This window comes from Ptychodera flava, chromosome 19 (assembly GCF_041260155.1).
Source record: "Ptychodera flava strain L36383 chromosome 19, AS_Pfla_20210202, whole genome shotgun sequence".
In the NCBI taxonomy this organism is placed as follows: domain Eukaryota; kingdom Metazoa; phylum Hemichordata; class Enteropneusta; family Ptychoderidae; genus Ptychodera; species Ptychodera flava.
In genome coordinates this window covers 2,673,458-2,688,499 of record NC_091946.1, presented here as the reverse complement: position 1 = coordinate 2,688,499, position 15,042 = coordinate 2,673,458, and the positions used below count along the sequence as shown (strand labels likewise).

At 34.2% G+C, this 15,042-nt stretch overlaps 1 protein-coding gene across 1 annotated transcript; it reads right to left on the bottom strand.

Moving 5' to 3' along the window:
- Positions 1-2,288: 2,288 nt before the first annotated feature.
- On the bottom strand, positions 2,289-14,305 carry LOC139118384 (complement C1q tumor necrosis factor-related protein 4-like). Its single transcript, XM_070681680.1, has 3 exons — positions 14,265-14,305; positions 7,030-7,431; positions 2,289-4,684 (listed from the first exon to the last, which is right to left on the bottom strand). Exons 2-3 carry the CDS (start codon positions 7,385-7,387, stop codon positions 4,251-4,253), a joined length of 792 nt encoding a protein of 263 aa, XP_070537781.1. The 5' UTR covers positions 7,388-7,431; positions 14,265-14,305; the 3' UTR covers positions 2,289-4,250.
- Between the last annotated feature and the right edge of the window lie 737 nt (positions 14,306-15,042).

Below are 15,042 nucleotides of genomic sequence, written 5' to 3'. Positions count from 1 at the left end.
GCTAATATCGGATCAAAATCGCTTGCAATGAAAACACCTGAATGGTTTATATTCTACCTCCAAGTAAAACAATGGTCTTCGTCGAAACCAGTTTGGACTCTTTTGTTTTAATACTTTCTGTATCTAGTTCTTTCAGCGTGTAATGATCTATTTCCCTTTTTTTTCGATTTTATAATACCTTCACTGTGGGTAAACTAGCGGCTAACTAAGGATGGCAATACCGACATTCTCTTAGCGGAGGAATGCTGGGAGACTGCCACTTAGTATTTCCCTATCATCAGATTTGCTGTGAAATTACTTGACCAATATTTAAATAATGAAACAAATGTACCATATGTCCATTTCCTTGGAACTTTTAAAGGTATTTAGCTAAAGTGACTTTTAAATAATCTATCCCATATCAGGGGCGAGGTGCCGTGAAAATGACGAATATATATATGTTTCTCTCTGAAGGGTTTCCTTTTGATGAGCGTTATGTTATCGGATAACACTTATGGCTCTAAAGTTTGACAGAGAGATTGATCAACATCATTACTTTCTATTTTTCTGCGTTTTGGTTTTGCTAAATTCAACTCTAAATTAATATGCAGGACAAACCGAATAATTTGAAATAGACTGACTCAATGTACTGAAGCATTCTGGAAGGATTTTGGCAATGTAGTGTCAGAACTAAATGGATAATGTAAGTGACGACGAATATTTTGACCACCCCGAGTTTAAAATCTTCCCTTTACCGGGTATGGAGATATAATAAAATAAAACATTGAAACGATATGTGCTTAAATTACATCCCAAGGAAAGTCCACTATATCATGCAAGTCTTACACCCATAGCGAATAAGCATTGAAATATCTCGGTACACCCTGATGTACATTTGTAAAGTTATTCAATCCATTTCTTCCGGAGAAAACTTAGTTTTATGCTCATAAACGTCTCCCCTGCTGTGCCCGATGAAGTGTATCGCCAAGTCTCACCATAATCCCATAATGCATTTGGAACGTTGAACTTCATGTGACTCGATTCAATCAACTCTCTCGTTTCACAATTATGGCCCCTACACATGGCCCTCGACCATCTCAAACGAAAGGACTATTCCATCCACATGAGGGGGGGGGTGTATGTCACCAATTGAAACTGTTGAGACTTTTAATTTTATCTCGGTACGTATGACGCAAACTAAAGAAAAGGAATCCACCATTCTTGACCCATGGGCTTACCATCTGCTATAATTTATGACAGGGTTACGAAGAGAAATCTGTCACTTTTTAAGTAATTTGCTGGTGCGTGAACTACCTGAGGCGTACCCCGACACAATATTCCAGGGTAATCTGTCAATGGATTACGATGAATATGGATTAATTTCATCAACTAGATAAAAAACCACAACTTCAATACAAATTGCTGGTGCTCCAATCTGTAACCCATCGCGGTAAAAACCCCGCGATCATGTGGTTAACAGGTCATATGACTTCTTTTATGATCGCTGTCATGAGCAGTTACCAGGACTACAAAAGGTTGCTCATACGAGCTGTAAATTCTAAAGTTTAACAATTCTTGTGGGAACAATAATAATACATTTTTAAATCGCAAATTAATCCGAAAGATCAATTTATGAATGATCACCTGATTTATAGAAATCACAATAAGTAAACAGGAGCAACTGAAAAACATTATTTCCATAATGACGCGTATAGAGTCACTAAAACGAGAATGGAATGGAATGGATGACGTCATGAAAGAAACAAATGGTCTCAGCACAAGCACCTTGCACAGACAACGCATTGAAGAACACTGACATCAAGTTCAAATCAGTCTAATTCAGAACACATATCACGTACATTTAACATCAGCTGGGCGTGCCAACGCTTATCATGATTAAAATAATGCAAACGGGAATCTGTCAGCATTTGTCAGCTCATAGTGGAAACATGGAAATTACCCGTTGGGGACTGTGGATTTAGTAAGGAAGACATTCTCAGCAATAACAACACTTAACTTTATGCGACTGAGTAGGACAAAATATTGACAACTCATAGTAATCGCACTATCTACACTTTTTTGAATGAAATTTAAGGAAGAAGAAACTAGAGTCTGAGAATATTCTATCATCCTTCTAGAGGATATTCAGCAAATTTCATACTTTCTAGAGGATATTCAGCAAATTTCATACTTTCTAGAGGATATTCAGCAAATTTCATACTTTCTAGAGGATATTCAGCAAATTTCATACTTTCTAGAGGAGCATAGATTGAGTCTACAGTATACAAAACACTTTTATGCAAACCAACAGTAGGGTGATATAGCTTTTCATCGTGAGGAATTTTTATTGTTAACATTGGTGAAAGGTTACATTGCTAGGTTCGAAGTTTGAACAGTACAACTAGAGACTGACACTGTAAACTTCCAGTTTTCTAACTGGTTTGAACAGTATAACTGGAAACTCACACTGTAAACTTCAGCTTTCTGACTGGAGACCGTGTATCAAACATTACGTGTATGCTGTAAACTATAAAATCACTGAAAATACACTGTGCATGAATTTTTTTTCTAAACTGTGCAAAGTTTGATAAAATTTAATGAATTCATTCCAATCAGTATACAATATGCATGAAAAATATTTTTCCATAAAGTTAAATAAACTTTAACGACTATATTCCGATAGTGTAAAATATTCCTGAACAATATATACTTCTCAAAACTGTGCAAAGTTTGATAAAATTTAATGTCTATTCCAGTAAGTGTACAGTATGTCTGAGCTATATTTCTCCAAAATGTGCGAAGTTTGATAAAATTTTATAAATTTGTTTTGACAAGTGTACAGCATGCCCTACCATTACTTTTTATTACTGTGCAACGTTTGATATCATTTATCGAATAAAGTAAATATGCTTTTACCATATTTCTTAAATATCTTTAAAAAAGATATTGTTATGTCCATCAAGCGGGCTGTACTCTCATTTCCGTCTCAATTTCATAATTTAATTTGCTCACTGCTTTGATGACCATCCACTAGCACTGCCTGACATTTTCTCAAATATTCACCATGACGTCAGCGTGAGGTCATCTCAAAATTGAATCTCTTACAAACTAACAACACGTTTGTTTTACACTTTGTTTGATAAATGAAAGCACGTTGTAATAAAATGAATTTAGGATATATTAATGGATGAATCTCAAAAACTGTCACCAAATTTAACCGATATATCATCAAAGTTAGACTAAACATACTGTACACTTAGACTCTACATGTGTTTCTACAATAAAATCTGGTCATATCTTTATCGTGATATTTTCCAACTAGGAAAAGATATTGTAAATTGTGTTCATTAATTATGCAGATACCTCAGTGCGAATTGCAGTTCAAAATAATGATAGAAATGTAAACTGGGCTGATTTTCGGTTTGACTGTAAGCGTCCATAACCATCCCTAGGCAAAACACACAATGGACGCATAAATCATTCACACACGCACCCTCGCATGAACCATTTATTGGATTTACATAGACTATTTTGTGACCTGGAAACCAGGATTGCAAAGTAAATTAAAAAATCTAATATTGAAAAAGATTGATTACATTTACAATTTAAATATATCGGTGCAAAACATGAAAAAATTGTTGGTGTGATATCAAGGAGAACTCTAAAACAGATATCATCATCGAATATGCTAGCCTAATGAGTTTAAAGATAAGTCACCTGACATACGAATTAAAACCATATGATCCAACCAAAATAATGTGTTTTAAGGGATAGTTGCCGTTTCTTTGTGAAATATATTTAGGTACGTTGGAAACATTTCAAATTTCATTAAAAGAGTGGGGTATTTATGTGTTTTATGAAATATTTGCCAAAAAACTGTTGTTAGATAATTGTACTATGTTAAAGCGGTTGACGCGTTTCCCTCTTCGCTTATTTTAAATCTCATTAAGTCGGTTTACACTTTCAGGAAAATGACAATTGTATGCCAATCACGCCAATGCCAATCCTGCTTCGCCAGTACAATCTTTACAAACTCAGATATCACCTTTCATATCACGCAATTATCCTAAAATATTTCATACTTTGTTCTTTAAACTGTACCTTATTGTTATATTTTTCATTATATTTCAGATTTTTTTGGTTTGGAAAAATATGGTCCTTTAATGTCATGTCTGGTAACTTTGGTCATTTACCATTGCAACGATTATTTTCTCGGATTAATTCATATGTTCTGGATCCTTGGCGGCAGACGACGTTTAGAGACGATTAAGTTACACAAGGAACCCATTGAACGTGATATACTTGGCGTGTGTATGGCTTGTAATGCCATAATTGCTGTTTTGACCCAATACTAACCAGACTTTATCTCCGGCCACCAATTCCAACATTACACTTTGACTCTGCATGATGCTACGGAAATGTCCATCACGACATTCAATATCTTCATCAGTTTGCATGGATACGGCCACGTGTCCGTTCTTCATTAGGGAAATTCCGATGGAATGGTTACTATATCTGCTATATGACCGAACGTTGAAGGAGAAATAGAAGAAGCCTGAAACTTCGCAGGTGAAAATTCCAGTTTTGATGTCGAAAAAATTGCCCTCGGTTTTGTGTAGCTCATTATAGGTTATGACTTGTGTCTGTGAATCGTCTCCAAACATCTCACGAGTTCGGACAGCCGAGAAAGCACACTTCTTCGTCACTGCAATAGAAAGGATGAATGCTTTGGTAAAATACACTTCCTGAAGTGTTATACACATACATTTTAAATCGTCAGTGTAGCGCTAAACGCCATCAGTTAGTCACAATAACGTGGATGTGTCGTATTTTTCACCAAGTAAGCTTTACGTCATCTTGCGATAAGAGTTTGGTCTATAGACTTTAATCAGTATCATTTCTGCATGACAGTGTCCATAGAACTGGACTGGTTTGTGTAATAAATGTCCACAATTACCAGACATGACATTAAAGGGACAGTAATGCAAGCTTTTGATGATTTTTTTATTATTTCAATTTTATGCCAATTGCAAAGTTTTTATTTTACTCTCAATTGCCAAAAGAATGTTGAAACACCGACTATTTAGCTTGTGAAAACAGCATGAGTGTGTAAAATGCACTGTTTTTATTTACATTTGAATTCTAGTACGGGCCAGAATTCACTTGTCAACAATAAACAACACACCTTACACATCATCTACAGACTGACTTCACAATTTTAATACTGTGAACATCAATATGCTAATTGGATAGTAGGACAAGAAATTATACTTGACATTAAAAACAAAAATAGTGAAAAATCATCAAAAGTTAGTATTACTGGCCCTTTAATCTTGGTACTATGATAGATTTTGTAAATTGATTTCAACGACTAGGAGTGTGCGCTCCATGAAATACGATGGACTCCCCAAACTAACAGCTTAATACCAGTCCATATTCTAACCAAACAACCATTGGTTTAGAATTTAGTCATTATGACAAGATTTCAAACTTTAACGAACACATAAAGAGCATAACTTGGTGTAAATGTCAATGATTGCATGATATGTACGACAGTTAATCTATTATGTCAGTTCCATTTGAAAATGGTCTAAAAAACCATAAAATAATACTGACAAAACAGTGCTACGAAAACAGCGTTGAATGATTTCTCGCTGAAGTTTTGGAATCTTTACATTTTACAGAAAATATAATTTAATAGAAATCAGACTTTGTTTCCGATCGAAATTATTTTATATAGTTATCAAACACTGCTCTCTACCGGTATTCTATACCGGTACGTTGCATCTGTCGATCGCTTTCACACTTTCTTTGCCATCGAAGACACTTTACTCAATTGAAGGTATTTGTTTGTAAGTGCACGTACTTGTGCATTCTTTGCCTCGTTTTGGTTTGTGTGACGTATATCGCTCCCCACCCTTAGTAACCGTCACTACATATGCTCGCCTGTGTTTCGATTGCTTGAGTTCAGATATTATGACAGGGAAGGTGTCGACAAAGTCTAGGGGATCGTCTAAAATTTGAAAACTGAAATGGTGTCAATTCGCCTTTCAAATACACAGGAGGGGGTTACTCCAAAAATGTCCACCCTGTTAGAAAACCTTGTTCCAATGTACATAATACTTCAGAAAATTAATAATAAATAAATAAATAAATAAGTTATTGCAAAGAAAACAGTCCATATATATAAATTACACATTTCAATCCCCTCAATTAGCTATTTCCATGGATCACCAACGCGGAGGACTTTCGTCCTGACTAAAACAACGCATTTTACATGAGCTGTTAAACTTTAAATTATACAAACCCCCCCTAAAACTCATTCGAAAAACTCGAATCAATCCTTTTAAAAGAATAATTATGTCCAAAGTGACGAGGTTCTTCTTTTGCATGTTTTCGTCTTTTTACGATAATTTTGACAATAATTTTGTCATTCGTAAAACTGTTAAGTGTCTCATAAGCGTAAAAGACACTTCTACAGTTTTTTTTTCATCTCATTTTCCCCAGTGTCAAATAATAAGCCTATCACTCATTTTACAATAGTTTTCTTTTTGCTGATGAATTACGCATCAAGTAATTATTAAAGCTGCAACTGATTCAACTTTCGAATATTCAAAGGTGACAGACAAACACTGAGGTTTATTTGCTAATGCTGAAAAATTATTGATAATAATTTACTCCTAATGTCATTTACTTTATGCATGTTTTCAATAAAGATCGAAGACTCTTGATAAGATATTCAAAAAAAACATTGTAGACATACCGCGTGACAACGCATTTTCCTCTGAGATCCCTATGATGTTAAGTCATGAAGAAAAAATATTCAAGTGACGGCTTTGACTAGAAATCCGCCGCCTACATCGATAAAAAGATTTCTAACTTTTCTGGCTTATGTTGAATAAATGTCAAAGGAATGATGCAAGCCCTTTTGTTTCAAATTGTGTTCACCCGTCAATTATCAACAGGCCGAATGATGACAAACGGTAGCGCATGAAATTTGTTACGATTTGCCCCACAGAATAATGAAAATATGCTTTATACAGATCTTACTGTTTGATAAGTCATCACTCAGTTGACTGAGACGTTTTTCCAATGTCGTTTGTTTATCTTTCAATTGCTGAATCTCACTAGCTAGGAATCGCTTTCTTTGTGAAGGGTTGGTTTTATCGTCATCTTCATTTCTTAGGTCACTTTGAAAGTTTGACGCCTCATCGCTGTATTCGTCTTCGATTCTTTGTTGCGTTGTTACAACTGATCGAAGCTCAGCGTTTTCCCTCCTGAGTTCACCATATCTGGCTTCTAGTTGTCTCAGTTGACGTAAAAGCTCAGTCATTGAGTCGTTACTGCCGCTAGAGGGCACACTAGCCACAATGCTGACAGTGAGCAAATAGATGAAGATATTGGTCATCTTGATAATAATTTCACGAACTCCTTATCGGACGGCCAAGGTTTCTGTATTAAGGTATCAAAACATAGAAACACAGGTAAAGAAATAGTTACATTAGCTATGAAAAGTTCAAATCTGAGCTTCTCGGCGAAGATTAACTCAGCGGACACAGAAGAAAACAATAATACCTGTATTATTGTTCTTTTTAAAATGATTTTTTCACAAGTGACATTTATCCTAAGCCAACTTATAAACGCACTCGTTTCTTGACTATAATTGTCCACATCAAAAGAAAAAAATGGCCGGTCTCTTCTAGAGTACGTGATATTCCAAAATACGTCCAAATGATTTAATGCAATGTCAATCTGATATATAAAATATCAAACCGAAATGTCTTGAGCAAAACATCACGTGACTAATTCTCACGTAAACGAAGAAAACAAACAAAACAACGACAACAATTGAATAATACTCCCATAATAATAACAAATTAAACACAACAACAATAACTATAACTATAAAACTAATGATAATAATTATAATAGTGATAAATTATTAAGATTATGATTATGAGTGTTGTTGTTGTTGTTGTTGTTGTTGTTGTTGTTGTTGTTGCTGTTGTTAATACCATATAGGGCTCAACCCTTGGTGCCACACTAGAGGTTAAGATTAAAAATTTTATTTCTGTCTGAAGATGCAAAGTCAACTCTTACATGGTCAATAATAGTATTGATTCATGATCAGTAATAGTATTGATTCATGGTCAATAATAGTATTGATTCGTGATTAGTAATAGTATTGATTCATGATTAGTAATAGTATTGATTCATGGTCAGTAATAGTATTGATTCATGATTAGTAATAGTATTGATTCATGATTAGTAATAGTATTGATTCATGGTCAGTAATAGTATTGATTCATGATTAGTAATAGTATTGATTCATGATTAGTAATAGTATTGATTCATGATTAGTAATAGTATTGATTCATGATTAGTAATAGTATTGATTCATGATTAGTAATAGTATTGATTCATGGTCAATAATAGTATTGATTCATGATTAGTAATAGTATTGATTCATGATTAGTAATAGTATTGATTCATGATTAGTAATAGTATTGATTCATGATTAGTAATAGTATTGATTCATGATAAGTAAAAGTATTGATTCATGATTAGATAAAAGTATGGATTCATGGTCAATAATAGTATTGATTCATGATTAGTAATAGTATTGATTCATGATAAGTAAAAGTATTGATTCATGATTAGTAAAGTATTGATTCATGCTCAATAATAGTATTGATTCATGATAAGTAAAAGTATTGATTCATGATTAGTAAAAGTATGGATTCATGGTCAATAATAGTATTGATTCATGATTAGTAATAGTATTGATTCATGATTAGTAATAGTATTGATTCATGGTCAATAATAGTATTGATTCATGATTAGTAATAGTATTGATTCATGATTAGTAATAGTATTGATTCATGGTCAATAATAGTATTGATTCATGATTAGTAATAGTATTGATTCATGATTAGTAATAGTATTGATTCATGATTAGTAATAGTATTGATTCATCGTCAATAATAGTATTGATTCATGATTAGTAATAATATTGATTCATTATTAGTAAAAGTATTGATTCATGGTCATTAATAGTATTGATTCATGATTAGTAATAGTATTGATTCATGATCAATAATAGTATTGATTCATGATTAGTAATAGTATTGATTCATGATTAGTAATAGTATTGATTCATGATTAGTAAAAGTATTGATTCATGATTCAATAATAGTATGATTCATGATTAGTAAAAGTATTGATTCATGATTAGTAAAGTATTGATTCATGGTCAATAATAGTATTGATTCATGATTATTAATAGTATTGATTCATGATTAGTCATAGTATTGATTCATGATTAGTAAAAGTATTGATTCATGATTAATAATAGTATTGATTCATGATCAGTAATAGTATTGATTCATGATTAGTAATAGTATTGATTCATGATTAGTAATAGTATTGATTCATGGTCAATAATAGTATTGATTCATGATTAGTAATAGTATTGATTCATGATTAGTAATAGTATTGATTCATGATTAGTAATAGTATTGATTCATGATTAGTAATAGTATTGATTCATGATTAGTAATAGTATTGATTCATGATTAGTAATAGTATTGATTCATGATTAGTAATAGTATTGATTCATGATTAGTAATAGTATTGATTCATGATTAGTAATAGTATTGATTCATGATTAGTAATAGTATTGATTCATGGTCAATAATAGTATTGATTCATGATTAGTAATAGTATTGATTCATGATTAGTAATAGTATTGATTCATGGTCATTAATAGTATTGCTTCATGATTAGTAATAGTATTGATTCATGGTCAATAATAGTATTGATTCATGATTAGTAATAGTATTGATTCATGATTAGTAATAGTATTGATTCATGATTAGTAATAGTATTGATTCATGATTAGTAATAGTATTGATTCATGATTAGTAATAGTATTGATTCATGATTTAGTAATTGCTATATTGCTATATATTGATTCATGATTTAGTAATAGTATTGATTCATGATTAGTCATAGTATTGATTCATGATTAGTAAAAGTATTGATTCATGATTAATAATAAGAAAGAATAAAATACAATACTTGCTATATACATTAGTAGGAGCACTACCCATTGCGTGAACAATAACTTCAAACACCCAGTTTATCCTTTGATGAAAACAGTTCACACCCGGGCAAGTATGTTTTTTCCAGATTAATCTGTCAAAACGTTTGACGTAAATTGATAATTTTTACCATGATAACAACCCACTGTGTTTAATAAAGGACGTATGGTGTCATCATTATCTTTTCAATAGCAACTGCACTGCTCATCTTCCAACTGCAAGCTGATAACCAACGTTCCGTCTAAAAACTGGCTAATTTTGCATTTAGTTATTGACAGAGGATTGAAGACCGAGTGTATTGGTAATGATTTAGTACCCCGAAGTAAACCTGTAGTGATTTTTTAACACATACAACTGGTACACGAGGAGGAAAACTCTTCCAGTTGGGAACTTAGGTCAGTAGACATTTCGGATTCTCTGTAGAAAATCACAAATTACAGTAAATAATATGTTTGGTATATTAAAGATTGTGGTCACCTGTCTGCTGTCGACTGTCATCTGCTGATATGGTGGACATTGGGTCTTAGTAAAAGAGCTGTGTAGCTATTCCTGTCTTCATATCATAAAGATGCCAAATTAAACTCACTTCACTCCTTGTCTGTGATGTAAGACAATTTTCGTCGAGACATAACCATTGTGTGATTCGTCTATATTTGAATTCATATTATTGTGTTTACAAGTCTGCGAACTCTTGCCCACGCCAGCAAGGGTACAGTTTTTATTTAGATTAAGCTTCAGAGCTTGCCTGAAAACAACAATAGCCTCGACAGCCCGCCTTCCAGACTTAATAAAACTTTTAGCCAACTAGTTGGCTAAAAACCCATTGTTCTCATCGCATTATTTCCACACAGCCAATCAGATAGATTAGCCCTAGTTTCAGATACCTTAGGTTGTCGCAAATAATGGCAATCTACCAATCAGATATAACCTGATAAACATGTGCACATTGCCAAAAGTTGTTGTCAGTCACACAAACCCCCCAAAATAAATTACTTACATTCTGACGAGATGAATTGCCTAGTACCCGCCCCGCAAGAAATCGTGTGCGAACAGAATTCATCGGTTGCACTTGTCTACTGTTGATAACCTTATTTATCGTAACAAACAGCCGTGACAAAACCCATGTGTCAGTGGCATCGACTCGTAGAGGCCAAAAAATGACACAATGTCTCACCTCCGTCATCGTAGTTCATGCATACCACTCCGAGATCTTTCCAAAATTTCTGATGAATCATGTGAAGTGTAAACAACCCTTAACAATCTTAATGTGAATGATTTTTTAAGCACTTGCTATTTACAAACGTATTAAGCAAATTTCTATCTCTTAAGCAAATTTTTCATCCTTCAGAACCACTATCTCGACGAATTAAATAAATTGGCGATTAGCAAAATTAATGAATCTCCATAGGGAATTTCAAGTTGTTATTGGTCTGAGTGAGTCAGGCAATTATGATCATTCAAGTGTGAAGGTGTACAATTGGGAGGAGTGTTATTTAGTCGGCAATACTACCGCATGCTGTCGCCAATGCAGGAAAGGAAAAACTGTGATGGCGATATTATTCCAAATTTGAATTGTTGGTATGTCCTCTCTGATTCGAATGAATGACACATAGCCAAGTACGTATGCTGTTATGTCAACTTTCACTTTGGAAGTCCTCCCTTACCATGATAAAGCAGAAGTCTCGTAACTGTACCTATATAACTGTATTCATGTTTAAGGACGCGCACGTTTATAATTGCCGAATTATCAACCAAAATTTGATGATTGTGTGTAATAGTTTACCGACGAATTATTACATTCGATAAAATCCTTTGTTTGCAATCCATGCACGAGAGCCGCCAATAGGTTTTCACGCAAAATGATAAATAACAAAGACAATGTTTATTTGGTATTACACATCAACATCAACAACTTCCCTGTCCCGCTTAAAGAATACATAGGAAACTTTTTGTATTATCAAAATGTTTTTATTTCTTTGTTTCCTTTATTTTTACCTTGCGGGAGGGTAGGTTTGATGAATTATCGAAGATTGCAAAGAATACAAAAGTACCGAATTTAGAAGAATTCACGAACGGAACAAATTGCAAATTGAAAATAGCATGACGACAGGTCTTACTCCAGAAAACGTACACCCGATACTCATCTATGCATCTCGAAAACCTGTTGCTATGACATTGTTGTGGGGACCTAATCTTCTACCTTAAGTACTGACATTTACATAAACTACAATACTTGGACTCAAACATTAAACCTATTTTTCTTCGTTTGTTCCTAATAATCTTGCATATTAATTTTTCGAATTTTACGACCTTAACTGGGAAGAACACAGCTGATTCCGCACATATTCATTGTTCTTATCTTGTTCTTTACGCTTCCGTCGATAAAACAATAGACCTTAGTTAGAAAAGAGGTCTACGTATAAACCCTAGGTCCTGTGACATAACTACTGCATAGATGAATTCACATCAGCCTGAATACTGTCGAAGCGATAGATAATATGCTCAGCACTGGACAGGATGTTATCAGCTGTGAAGTCTAATTTATCTCCATACATGCCAATTTGTATAATGGGAATTCAAAATATATCATGTAAACGTTCCACTCGGCAAAATGTGCAGCGACCATGTGAAAGTTCTATCAGGCCAACTAAACAGCGATAATGAAATCAAGAACAAAACATGAACAGTAACGTTCGCAATTTTATTGTGCATCGTCCAGGTACAGCCAACGAAAGTGTTCGTGCAAAAAGGTGTTACTGTGCGTTTTTTCAGCAGGCGGGCAAATTAAAAAAAAAACTAATCAGCGGACGATAAGAAAAGTCAATTTTTACAGTGGACGGAGAAGAAATTACAGTTTACACAGACGGTTGGGAGAAAATTTCTGGAAGTGGTTACCGGAAAATAGGCAGTGGGATAGGAATGCTGTGGATATTCAGGGAGGATTCAGCGCCTAACTTAGATAGGATCAATGTGCAAAAGTTGGGACAACTCTGAAAATATATACTGAGAGTCAATTTCAGGACTAAAGAATAAGTCAAGCAAAAGAAAACTATTTTAATGTAAAAATGGAACCTTTTGGATAAACATAAGTGATGAATTTCCAAAGAGTTGCTGTCTGGTAACAACGCCGTATCTGGTATAGAAGTGTTTTGAGTGAGCAGATCTTTTTTACTTAACGGTATTTCACTGATATGTCTGTACTCTATGTTTGCCTTAACCTGCTCTGGTGAAAATCGCTTGGGCCGTATGGGAAATGTGAATTGTAAAATTCATCAATCCGAGGAGACGCTTTTAAAACATTTTCGTTATCTTGCAAAAAATGCAACACTTTTGTTATTATAATCAATTATGTGGTGATAATAGACGATAGGAACGGCGTCGTTTATACACCACTGACTGCCTTACTGTATAATCAACAACCAAACGTCAACGCTGCCGCCAAAGACTTATCTGACAAGTGAGAAGAAATACGCCGAGCCACTATTAATGTTTTCGCATTATTTTACAACTTTCGTGGTTTCTATAATTTCCAAGGGGAAAGAAAAACTTAAAGTTGCGGACACGATTAGTCATATCTGACTTTTACTTAGTTTTGTGTGTTTTTTGTAGGAGTCGGGCGATTGAAAGTGAGAATCGAGACTTATTTTCTTGGTTGCTATCTACAAGGAATTGCTTCAACATTTAATACAGTGTTTTCAATCTGCTTTGAACTCACAACATACGGCACCATGTCACCTGGAGAAGCTACCGACAAAACGGCTCAGCCAAATCCCCTATGTCAAAAACAGACGGGATAACGAGAAACGAAAATATGACTAAAGCGTATTTAGGTCTTTGGTTTTTGCCATAAGTGAGTGTTTAAAGGACCGGTCATGGAAACAGACTGGGACCGAAGCTGGAGGCCAACTGGGACCGGTCATGGAGTGCATTTTGAGCCAACCGGGAGTCCCTTTTGGCCGTCCCCTTTGGGGAGTTGAGCTACCCCTACATACCTCTTGCAAGTAAATATATTCTTCCAAAAACGAAAAACTGCTTCATAGTTACATTATGTGAAATCAAGATAAATAGGACATCCAGATAAAATTTATTTTCTTGTGGTCAAGACATTACGATGAACGAATACCTAATTAGCTATACAAGATGAATTATAATGACATTATCTATTGAACTAATGTCACTCACCTTTGTAACGCGTTCCCTTGTCACCACAGAAAGATGAAACTGACTGCCTTCAGTCATGCTTATATAAATGGCAAAAAACATCGTAGGTGGACGAAACCACTCGTGTCTGACACACGCTCCCCCGGAGGTAACAACAGGTGTTTGATAAGCATTAGTCATAAATGTGTCACCAAGGGAATTGTCATGTAATTTTTTCTCCAGAGAATATTATGCATGCTCCATTAAATGTCTCACTTAAAACTTCATTGTGTTCATGGTACAAAAACCTAACTTTGATAACAATAAACAATTTTTAAACATTGGAAATTTGTCCGAAATCACATATGTAGTAAGGACATACAGGTAAATTCTCATGATATGGGAAGTAAAGGACTTCGTTGATTGGGATCTTATCAAAACAATAGGAGACAACGCAATTCATATGGATAGTATAATAATGAACTTAAAATCACGTGAATCTGCCTCGTCAGAATATTTCTAATAGGAAGGACACATGGACCAATTTTTGTGCCGTGCAGACACAAGGGACGGCTTTCTACTTCGTAAAGGAAAAGAAAACGCATTACATAGTATAATGACAAATATCTACCAATCATATGTGTGCACTGAAGGCGGGGGGTGGGGGGGGCTACTCTAGGAGAGTTGTGGTCTATAATAAGAAAACTAAAATTTCGTGTAATTGATAAAAAACATAACAATATAAAACTCTCACTCCTAATGATATTCATTTGATTCATTTGATATTCATTTTTCTCTTCGCATTTAGTGCCAAATTGAC

Bases quoted from the DNA above. Each gene is read 5' to 3' on its own strand.
- LOC139118384 (XM_070681680.1), bottom strand. From the start codon at position 7,387: ATGACCAATATCTTCATCTATTTGCTCACTGTCAGCATTGTGGCTAGT. The intron at 4,685-7,029 runs GTAAGATCTGTA...TTTCTATTGCAG, and splicing joins GAGTGATGACTTATCAAACA to TGACGAAGAAGTGTGCTTTC.